The sequence below is a fragment of the Lates calcarifer genome, linkage group LG8, assembly GCF_001640805.2.
Source record: "Lates calcarifer isolate ASB-BC8 linkage group LG8, TLL_Latcal_v3, whole genome shotgun sequence".
In the NCBI taxonomy this organism is placed as follows: domain Eukaryota; kingdom Metazoa; phylum Chordata; class Actinopteri; family Centropomidae; genus Lates; species Lates calcarifer.
In genome coordinates, this window is record NC_066840.1 from 15,938,594 (window position 1) to 15,951,084 (window position 12,491).

Here is a 12,491-nt window from a genome sequence, read left to right on the forward strand (position 1 = left end):
GTGTGGCAACACCTCTGTTCTTGGCAAGTAAAAACCAAATTTCTATGATATGTAGTGTAATGTAGTATTGCGTATAATAACTTAAAAGTATTTAAAGTAGGTGACATTACACAGAGCATACCCAGAATACCTATGTATTGAATGTCCAATGGTATTTTCACTCAGTTTTGATGCTGTAGTCGTTTTTTGAGACAGGGCAGCTGCAGCAAATAGATGTGAGTTTAAGAGTCATACTAGAAGCAGGAAATAACACATTTACCAGACATTTCTCTTAATAAAACATCAATGTGATTTCTCAGTGACCACTTCAGAAAATATATGTCCAATCATTTCTCACAATTTTCACAATGTTGTTTTAACTATTTTAGATTATATTTGCCTTTTAAAAAGTATACATCGGACAAACCACTGATTAGTACAGCCTGTTAAATGTTTCCTGAATTCAGTTCAGTTCACTTTGACTTGAAAGAAATTTATTCAGATGCGTGGCGAGGTAGTAGTCTGTGAAAATAACCACAGAATATCTAACTCTGCTTGGTTGTGGTCGCGCCCTTGTCTGGGATGTGACCCACTAATGTTTTTCATCGTAGCCACACATCCTGATGAAGCTACTGTGAAACATTTCTAATGTGGCATGTTCACCCAATTAGTCACAGAGTGCTGTATAAAACTTTAGTTAACTACATCTGCATCATTATCGTATGATAGTTAAGCTGAATACAGACAGAGACTGTTGAACAGCTAACATTTTAGTTTAACTAACAATAAATTATTGATAGTTTTAGGGTAAAACATGAGTTTCTTGTGTTTAACACAGGCTCAAAAATAGCTATACTGGGTAAATAACCCAAGAAACAGAAACAAATACACACACATACAAAAATAACAGTAACACTACTGGTAAAAGTTAATCCAGTACTGGTGGTGCTTTTAAACCACACTGTATGCCACACAACCACACAATATGTATAATATACTGTACAATACAGTATGTGTGCTGTACAGTGACAATAACAATAACTAGAAATGGATGGATATATAAGAGAAAGCATTTCTGATCCACAAAAGTTTATTGATTTCTCTAAACTTGAATTTTTCCTTTTCTCCTTTTTTTATGTACACAGCATATATATATATATATATAGTTGTGGTGATGCAGCTGCTGGGAGACAACAGCAATGTTCATATAAATAGCATGTTTCATGTAGACATCTTTTGCAATGGCTCATGGCCTCCCCTAGTGGTTCAAAAATACCCTCAGCTGTAAACATATGCATACCGAGTATTTATACATCCAGACAATATGTATAAATACTCTGTCTCCCTTATGTTAAATTACCCCTTTTTCTCTCCATTAAGTAGCATATTCCATATTGTGGAAAAAGAGACAAGAAAACAGGATGTTACAAAATTAAAGACACTTGTACGTGGATGTCTAAATGATAAGCAGGGTTGGACTTTATTTTTATGTAAAGCATGAAAGACATTCAATGATTTGTAATTTTTAAAAATATGTACATCTCAGAGAGTCTCTCAGAGAACTGAGAGCTGCTAAAACTTGTCAAACACATACATAACATATTTTCAGAGCATAAATTCAAAATATATACTGTACACTGGCATTTCCATGTGTGCTGGAAGTTCAACACAGGACCAAGTAAAATTAGCTTTTAAGTAAGAGGGTGAACTGCATGGCACTGAGTTTACATTCAAATGTTAAAGAGCTGACTGTGACATTCATCATCATATGTAAAATCAATGGCAGGGTGTTGAGAGATAGAAGGCAAATATGTGTCTTTTAGTTGCACTTTGGATCCTGGACATTCAAACACAGAAAAAAACACATTAGTTTTAACTTTCACAGTCTGTCTGAAAAAGATGACAAAAACTCTTATGGAGTGTAGTGGACGACAAGTGTGTGGCGTTCAATGTGCCGGCTGCAGAGGGCAGCATTTCTGGAGCTGCTGTGGATCTGAGGTTGCACAGAGCTGAGGGAGGCTCGTCTGTGAATGGGGAAGAAACCATAAAGCTGTGTCCTCGGTGTCGGGTGATCCTCTCCTTTGAACAGACTTTGGTTCCCCGCTGCACTTTATGAAGGCCACAAAGCATCTATAAAACTGTGTAAAAGCACAAAATAGAGGATGATCACTCCCAGTAAACAATGATTTGGTAGTTTAGGTCATTTTCCGTTCAAAAGACATTTAGAAATCAAAGTTAAAATTGGGATAAATTTGGTTGGAAAAGTGAACGTTTTCATTTAACCAGTATTTGAACAAACAGCAGTGTCAAGCAGGACCTAATTAAACATTAAAATATAGTCACAGAAATGCTGTTTAAGCAATAGTTATGTGCAACCTAGACAATAAAAACACTTTGCCAGGGTTTCCTCAAGATAAAATGTCATGTATTCTCAGTAGAAACATGTCATGGCCATAAATGGCTACAAGGGAAGGAGAGCTCTTGAAAGAAAGCATGCCATCTAGTGTGCTGTCTGTAGCACCTGATGAGTGGTGATAAAGGCACTGAGAGAAATGACTGATGAGACTGAGCTGCATCCTCAGTCCCACAGAAGCACAGCTGAGTATTCAGTCATATACAACAGATGTAAAACACACTTCAATCTAGTGGCAAATGCAGCAGAGACAGGGATACTGGGTCATCATTCGTCACCGCCCTGCCCAGGTCTCTCACCTGGTTGTTGAAGAACATGTAGATGACAGGGTTGATGACGGTGCTGAACTTGGCCAGGACCGAGGGCACCACACTAGCCATGGGAGTGACCAGTCCCAGGCGCCCGAAGGTAGCCATCAGGGCCATGATGCCGTAGGGCATCCAGCACAGCATGTAGCAGGACACCATGGACAGCACCATCACCAAAATGTGCTGCTCTCTGCGCTGAGCTGCCAGCAGATTGATCTTACCCACCTAGAGACGTGAAAAAGGAGGAGAGGAAGAAGTACAGCAGTTAAATCTTTTTTGACAATAATTTTTACCCATCACAGACTTAAATACTGAGTTTTCCTTGCTTTGCCATGTTTTTGCTACATTCATTATCTGACATTGTCCTGTTACTGATTACATCAAATCCACACTGTGTATGTAGCATTTGTAAATTTCTGTCTTTGGATCCCATCCAGTGATATTATTTTTAAAAAAGACACACGCAGCAGTGCATCTAAATTCACTCCTCCCTCACCTGATAAAGATCCCACCTGTTGACATTTTCTATTCTGCAATAACAAGCCAAAATAACAGTTGACAATTATTGTCAAATATGTATTAAGGTCACAAGGTAGTGTAAATTCAATTAGAAAACAATTAGACTTGCAATGTGATCTGTGAATGACTGCTGGATCTATTAGATCACTTCAGATGTTACAGTATCCATAGAAACACTCATTAGAAAAATACTACATGGTTTAAGTTTGGCCAGCAGCAGTGTGGCACCATACATACATACTCTGCCGTGCTTCATTACATTTGTCCTGCTGGTTTCCTCTGATGTACTGTACATGTGGGCTAAAATTAGCTCAGATATGTCATAAGCCAAATGGTTACAGCCGTGTCTCATCTGCTGCGACTCACTTCCTTGGTATTGATTTCATACCTCTGTGGTCACCGCCTTGTGTAATTACCACTGTGATGCTCATCACCATGCATCATGAATGAATAAGGAATGTCTGCCTGATGACCCACCCACCCACACACACACACACACACAGACTTCCAACCCTCCCCCCAGAGGAGAAAACCCTGCCCTCTCTGTCAAGTTACTGCATATCTGTCACACACTCAATTACCCCTCATGTTGTGTAGAATTAGGTCATAACCTCTGTTGCTCTGTATCCTCGATCTCCTATCATGTGATAACTATTCTGACAACGTTCAATCAGCAGTGATTTCTGCATAGCTGAACTTGTGTTCTGTTTTAAATATTACCTACAGAGAGACTGTGAGAAGCATCTCGGTTAAATCACAGTAGCAGCTGATTTTGATAGAAAAACTTAAGATGTAATTCAACAGAGGGACTAAAATATGACAGATAAACTCAAGAAGACTACAGAATTGTGCTCCAGTAGTTGAAATACATATATATTTTTCAAATGAGTCTTTTGGAATAAAATTGTATATTTTTGTTTGGAAATGTGTCCAATATCAATTCAAAAAGACACAGTTAGGTAAGAATAAATCTGTGAAGTGTGTGTGAGTTCATAGAAGAAGCTTTACAGACAGCATCGTGAATTCAATCTAAATGCGATGCTGTCATGCGAAGAAAAAAAAAATCCAAGATTGATCCGCCGTGATGCTGTTGAATAAATGTCATCGCTCCCTCTGACGTGTCAGTTTCAGTCACCTTTGAGAAGCCACCAGAAGGCTCTACACACTGATTGCTCCATTTCTAAGAAAAGCCTAAGGCAGGGCTCTCAGTTGGAGGGTGAGTAGTGCACGTTTGAGCCCCCACTCCCACCCCCCATTCAGCAATACAGTAATCAAGTCTGCAAAGCCCTGACTCCTCTGCTCTCCTGGTCTGACTCCCTTAGGTGCATAGAGGCAAAAAAAAAGATGGAGGTGCTTACATAATAGCAGGTATCCATTAGTAACGGGTTGCTTCCACAACCTAAAAATACCTTCTAGGTGATTCATTAATAGGAGTAGTAGCAGCCAAGAGCATGGAGGGACACAACATCAATTGGGAGCCCTTTATTATCACTTATTTGTGTGACTGGCAGGTTTATGTAAGCCCCACCGAGGTGGGGATGAGTCACTGGAAACAGAGGGGGGGGGGGTCATTGCCCTCAAGAACACAGCTGGGTTCTGAAGCCACCCACTCCCCCGAAGACATTTTCCCTATTTCTATCTCCTGCTGGATAAATTGACTGTAAGATTGTAAACACAGAGCTCTGGCTTCTAGGATTATCTGGCTTGATGTTGCTTGAAATTACCTTGAAAACACATGACCAAGTGTCTGTGGGAGTTTGACAGGCATCAGTCAACCTCTGAGCCACAATCTTACATCCCAAGCAGCAGAGTCCACTTTAGCAGAGCTATTAAGACTTCATAGCTGAGCAGATGGACGTGGTGAAAGGCAGCACATTATCCTGAGAAAATTACAGGTCTGTACATGCAGTTTGTGCCATATGTGTTTTATACTGAACCTTTGTAAATGAGTGTATGGTTTGCTGAGAGTGCAGAGAATGCCAAAGATAATGTGCTCGTACAATGTGTCCAGCCATATTAAATACAACAGTGGAAAAACCTGCAAATTGAGTGGAGAAACACAATGGCCGTGCCTCCATACATAGGGCATGCGGTCACTAACTGGTTTGATGTATGCAAAAATGATGTGAACCATATGCAATCGGTAGATTTCAACCCAACTGAATGCCTATGGGAGATTTTGGTCCAACGTGTTAGACAGAGCTCTCCACCACCATCATCAAAATGCCAATATCTTTTAGAAGAATGGTATTCCACCCCTCCGGTAGAGTTTGTGAGGCTTGTATAAACAATACTGAGGCACACTGAAGCTATTCTGCTGGCTGGTGGTGGCCTTACTAAGAGATTTTATGTTGGTATTTCTTTTAATATGTTACCCATCTGTGCAGAGAAGGAAGGACAAGTGAAACATCGGTGACCCTCACCCTCCTGATTGCAACAAGGATTCTGCCGTAAGAGTAGACCATAAGCAGAAGGGGCAGCAGCAGACAGAAGATGAACAGACACAACACATATGACACGCTGGTGGGCGAGCGGAGGTGCCACTGGACGGAACACGTGGTGCCAGGTCCCTCTGGCCCGTAGCTGCTCCAACCCAGGAAAGGCGGCAACGTCCAGAAGAGAGAGTAGAGCCAGGAGCCTCCGACACAGAACCAGGCTTTCCTGAAGTCTGAGATGTCAGCCTGGGAGGAACGCAGTACAGTGGTGTAGCGCTCGTAGGAGAGAATGGACAGAGACACCAGGGACACAATCCCTTGTGAAGAAAGAGAGGAGAAAACAGTCAGGTCAGTATCAGTTGGTCCACCAGTTTGGCTCAGATTGAAATATGATTTGATGGATTACCATGACATTTCCTACACACATTTGTAGTTCATACACACTGAATCCTAAAAACTTTGGTGATCAATTTCCTCTAGTGCCACCATGAGGTTTAATTTGTGGTTAGCGGATGGGTCACCATGAACTTTGGCTGCAGATATTCAACCCCTGACATTAAGCACCATCATCACAAACATTTCCCAGAATGCCCCCAGTCAGCCAGCAGAGAGAAGGTATAATCTTGTCATTCACAACTCCTCACCCATGTAAACAAATAGTTGAATTTAAAAAAAATAAGTGACCTTCTCATTCAAAAAGTCTTGGTCCAAAGTTAGGTTGAATTTGCCCTTTAACATGTAACGATGTTTGTGAATGTGTGTGTGAGAGAGATTGTGTGTTTATCTTTCCTCCACATTGAATAGCGCATGAATGTGTGTGTGTGTGTGTGTGTGTGTGTGTGTGTGTGTGTGTCAGCTGTGACTCATCAGTAAAATGAGATTATACAAGTTTTTCTTTTGTCCAACCAGCACAAAAACAGGATGCACAAAACCTTCAACAAGCTTTAGTTAAAGTTCTTATCTGCCCTCTGTAGGCCTGCTGTGTTTGTGCACTGTAGAGTATGGTGGGGGTGGTGTTCAGGATTCAAAAGAGGAAAAAAAGGTCAAGGGAGCAAAACTAAGTCCATCAAATGACACATTGGATCAATCATCCTCACTTCTGCAGCAGTGCTGTATGTCACCGTCTTCCTCATCATGGTGTTGTAAATCTCAGAGCTGTGTTTGGTCTTAATTTCTCAAATAACCATAGTCTTAAGTAGCCAGTCAAATGTACTGATGATATTGTCATTTAAAAGAAACTGAAGAATCTGTCTTCTGTGATGTCCTCCCTTGTCTTTTGGTTGATTCAACCAGTGGTGTAAAGTAGCTGGGCAAAATACATGTATTAATGTACTGCACTTAAGTTCAATTTTAAAATACTTGTAGTAGTATTTTCACAATATGCTGCTTTACAGATTCACTCTTCTACATTTCAGAGAGACATATTGTCCACTACATGGACTCTACAGGTACTACTTACATTGCACGTTGAGATTTTAGACGATAGAACCTCTTCTTCCATATCTGCCTATGACTAAATCATCAGTAATGCCATGTCTAACTTTAAACTTTCTGAATTCATCAACTTTTAACTCAAGTTAGTGGAAAACAGTCGACGACAGACAAAAGATTCTATATTTGCTGTCACTGCACGTGTGTGACTTACCAAAGAGGGAATTGGCGAACCCGTACCACTTGCAGCCGTACTCTCCGATGAGCCACCTCCCGTGCAGACTCGCAGCAAAACTGAAGGGTGTCCCGAAAAGACAAACGAGGATGTCGCTCAGGCTGATGTTCAACAGGATGAGATTGATGGGCGTCCAGAGGGAGCGAAACTTCGCGAAAACGAGCAGAGCCAGGAAGTTGTTGAGGATACCCGCCACTAAGATGAAGCCGAGGCATACCGCCACCACCGTGTGGCCGGTCCGGCTCAGCCCGCCGGGGCTCTGGGACGTCGTCGGGGAGTCCGTGCTGAGGTTTGAGCTGGAGAGAGAGCTGTCTGTGGTGCTGAAATTACAACCGCGTATGTGGACGACCATAGCAGTGAGAGGGGAGCATAGGAGCCGGACACACACTCACGCTCACTCACACACCGACACACACACACACATAAACAGCGAGAAGTCCTGCACAGACCCGGTACAACAGCTCTGCCCGCTGCGAGGGCCAATATAACACAGTCATAAGAGTGTCAGGAGAGTTGACTGTGCCCTGTGCTCTTCTTTATACCTGCACCCTTATAACAAATGCAAACACCCCCCACCTCCTTTTCTCCCTGCCACACACAAACACTCACTTCCCTTTCTTTCTTACCCTCTCTTCAGTTATTATAATGTGTCCTTTTGAGCACAATGGCCTGTGTAAATAGAATAAATCTACCAATTTATTGCTTTCAAGCTGCAAATGCAATGCCTTTCAAGGCGTTGTGCTGAGCTCATTTTCAGACGTGAATCAAATTCGCACAGTTACACCGACTTCCACTGGGTTTTTCGGATTTTTCACGGCAGATATAGGCCAGATCAAGCGATTATCCAAAATGAAGTTATAATTTTTACAGTCACACTGGAGAGAATTACTCCCGGCGTTCCGCTTCAGAAGTACAAATTTTGGTCTCATGGTTTTTGCTAAGCTGTGCATTTCATATTCATCGCTGCTTTCTGTGCCAGACTTCTCCTGTGTGTGTGTGTGTGTGTGTGTGTGTAGACGCATACAGTTGGTTCAACTGAGCGCAAAGTAAGTCACCAACAAAGAAAGTTTTGCACCTGATCAGCATTTTCTTTTTTGCACAGTCTCCCATACAATGAACTAACCAATGTTTTTGTGTGTTTTATCCTATTTAAATCACATCAACCATTTTCCAAATTGTCCTTACAGACAGCCACCACTTCCCATCTATTTCTGGATTGTGTGAACTTATAGAAACATCTTTCAGATCATGTAGAAAATCTAAGTCTAAATTGGTACAATTCAGATGTTACTGCACGTTAATGCAGTGAGGACATCTGCCATGCAGCACACATGATGCTCACAGCCATGGATTACATCATTCAAATCAGAATGAACAAATGGAAATCACTTGTCAATAGTCAGTAGTGATTGACCAGCCTGATTATGCCGGACACAAGGGAGGAAGAGGGATTATGGTTTCAAGCCTGAATGGCTGCTGAATCCATGAGTGCCTCCTGGTGAACTGCAGATTGTCTCCTGTTCCTGCTCCACGCCTGCTGCCAATCTTCTTCCAAAGTCCCTTCGATCCATAGCTGCTGCAGCTTTTTTTGCACCTGATATTGGCTTTGTTACACCACTGACTCCTTGTGAGCCCTATAAGGCAAAGAGAAATGAGGTGTTGCTCTAATGGGCACCTGCTTTTATTTACTGATCCTGAATTGGAAGCCTGCAGGTTTGGTTCAGATTTACTCTGAACCAAAACTCTTCTGCGCTTTCTATTCATTTTTACATCTGTATCAGTGTATGTCTGCATTAGTGCAGCAACAAAAAGGAAATTCTGTTAAACAAAATATTGCTTATGTAACTTGTGTGTAATTGTGTGCTTTTTTTTTTTTTTTTTCATTTTTAAATTCTGTCAGCCACAATGACGTATGATTTTAACAAACAGAAATGACATTGTGACTCTGATCAGTCAAGGATGACAGTGTCCTGATTTTTTTTTTTTTTCACATTACTTCTATGACGCTGTCAAGTTAAGCTTTAGGAGCTGCGTGTTTCAAATAAAGTCAAATGAGGAATCAAAGACTGTTCAGGGACCCAACGGACAGCTACAGCTGATGTAACTCTGATTTAATGTGTTAGCAGGTAACCTGAGAATCATACATACATACATTTTGGAGGATGTGATGAGGAATGTTGCAGTGTGTGCACTGAATAAGAGTTCTTTAAATGCAAGGTTAGCTCATACCATAAAAAATCATAGAGTGAAATATTAGAGGGATTGAGCTGCATCTCCTCTGAAGACAAAGTCCACCTGAAGGATTTTCCTCCACATTTCCAACAAGAACAAACTAGTTCAGAATACACACCAATTTAAGAAGGAGATACAATAAGAACAGCTATCTGCAACACTTGGTAGAAATACCAAAACAGCCCACTGTTCTTGAGCTATTTTTGTACAAAGGACAGATAAAATATTTTCAGAGGTGGGTGGACATAGAGAGCAAATCAATAGAAAATGATTGGCTGATACTGAGGGAAAGGTTAGAAAGTGGAGAGATCAATTAATAATTAAAGGACTGTGAGGATTAAGCAATTTCATCCAAATACCAACAGAATACCTAAAAAGACAGTGTTATGGCACAGCTACTGAGTGAGATTTTATCACTGGATTGTTTTGTCAAGCTTACATTATCTGAGCCAGGTCTGAATAATGTCGGCATGATGGGATTCAGCAGAAAATAAGTCCTGCTTCATGTTGATTATGCCTAGTAATTGTAATGTCTTGATGACTACAGTGTGTTAAATACCATCTTCAGTAAGTTTCCAGTGTGGTCAAATGACACATTACCATAATAGTGACATCATTGAAACTCTTGGCTAGTTTGTCCTGTCATGTACATATACTTGCAAGATGGTTTCTGAATAACAGAGGCATTTAAAGGCTAGGAAACATTAAGTGAAATAAGTAATGTAAGCTAACTCTTTTGGTGAAATTACTGCGCAAACACTGAGACCATGCATGGCATTCACAAAAGAGGAAAAATGTAGCCCTTATCTTGTAATTATGACTTACTATCTCATCAATACAAGAAAAGATCTCATATTTAACATTTAATGTAAAATATTTCTTTAACATATTAATATTTAAACTTCTATTCATTAAATATATATATAGGAAACTCTCCAAACAATTATAACATTCATATTACTCAGTGATATTGATATCTCTCACTGTCTCAAACCAAGGAGGAAACAAAAGTGAACTGAACCAGATAGTGTCCTCTCAAAAGACCATGATTGATAATCACCATAACCTTTTCTCATAATTACCAGATCAGCATCTCATCTCATAATTATAAGACCCTAAGTCATAATTATGACATACTTTGTGAATGCAGTATGCTTCAATAATGATTATACTCTAAACTTCCATACTGTCTTTCAAACATTGTGTTCAAGGCCACTACATATAAAAAGCAAGCAGCAGGTCATTATCTAAACTCAGATAATACACTTTTGTCCACCTCATGTATGACCATGAGGGCAGGATAAATGACAGAAACTACATCCTCCAACATGACCTCTCTGAGACAGTTTTTTTTTTTTTTTTATATAAAACTGAACATTAATCCTCCCTTAAGAAAGGATTAATTACAATATCAGACTGCACTCATTTTAGCTAGGTGTGCCTAATAAACTGACAACTGGTTATATATAAGAAGTCTATATATAGACTGTGTAGGCATCATGCACATATGCTTTTGTGCACAATTATTGCCAACAAATGTGTTATGTGACTGTTCATCAGTGACAACAGGCTAAGATATTTCCACGCACTGGCACTGTCCCATTTTTAATACAGGCATAGTTTGACGCTTTAGCCTGATTATGAGATGTTGGATCCCTGGGCACAGTGCACAGTCACATGAAATGCCTACACTTGGCTTGGGGGTCCATAAGCCCTCAGGAACACTGCCCAGTGAGCCAGTTGGGTAACCCAACCATGGTTTATGCAATACCAGATGGGAAAAACTGATATTAGCACAGCACCATCTATAATCCCCCCTCATCATGTGGAGACAGATACACCCCCATCTGTGGTCATGAATGGTGTCTGCAGTTAGATGTGGATATTGTCATCATGTCTCCTGACTGACAATTAAAAAGAGCAAATTGTTGAGCTAACATTGAACATATCTGACTTATGATGTGTTGCAGATGGATAATCTCAGTTTCATTATGACTGGAAATGGATAAGAAGGAACAAATCCAGTCCAATGTGAAAACAAAGCTTTTATTGTCCCTTGTTTTTAGATAATTACCAACAGTGTGAGGAACTCAGACATGAAGTATTTAAATCTTTCTTTTCAAGCACATGAATTTCAGCTTTGCAATGGCCATACTTGGGCATGCTTCTAGGGATGGAAAATAGTTCACCACTTTGATCCAGACTAAAACATCTCAACTGCTATTGCTTGGATTGGCTGAAAATTTTAGACCGATATTCATGGTGCCCAGACATGGAGTTCTGTGATCCAACTTGCCACTTCCTCTTGCACCACAATGAGACTAACATCTGTGGTTTTGAATTAAATGATTCAACAACTATTGGTTTGTCAAAATATCAGTTTGTGTGATACTTACAAAACTAATTACATCAGCTGTAACTTGTGTTTACTGCTAATTAAAATATGTTAGCATGCTCATATGCTAAAATAAGATGGTGAACATCATGCCAGCTAAACATCAGCATGCTATCATTGTCATTGTCAACATGTGAGAATGCTAATTGTAGCATTAAGCTCAAAGTAGTACTCAGCCTAGCTACAGCCTCACACAGCTCCATCTGTAACATGGATGTAGGCCATTAGTCTTGTTAGCACCATGCTAACAAGATGTGTAACTTCCTCAAGTTAACTTCATAGTAAATTTCTGTCTACTTCCAAATATTAACACGTTTCAAAAAGTGTCATCTAGGTGTAAAACTTTAATAAACCTCCTCACAAAGTCTCAGGTAAAGCTTGTATTGAAACAAACAAACAAACCCAAAGTGTGAATATGTCCCAATAATGAAGAGAGACCTCTAAACTTCTAATTCAATACAGCCACTGTAGTGGCCCCAGTTTTGATTAGGCTATTGCACCATCTGAATGAAACAGGTCAGGTGGATGTGTAAAAAGATAAAAT

The 12,491-nt window shown here is 40.2% G+C and overlaps 1 protein-coding gene across 1 annotated transcript; it reads right to left on the bottom strand.

Moving 5' to 3' along the window:
• Positions 1 to 1,435: 1,435 nt before the first annotated feature.
• Positions 1,436 to 8,013, bottom strand: tmtops3a (teleost multiple tissue opsin 3a). Its single transcript, XM_051072465.1, is given in 5 exon segments — positions 1,436 to 2,059; positions 2,061 to 2,117; positions 2,692 to 2,925; positions 5,643 to 5,971; positions 7,300 to 8,013. Coding segments are annotated over 5 exon segments (1,161 nt in total). The 5' UTR covers positions 7,673 to 8,013; the 3' UTR covers positions 1,436 to 1,891.
• Positions 8,014 to 12,491: the final 4,478 nt, after the last annotated feature.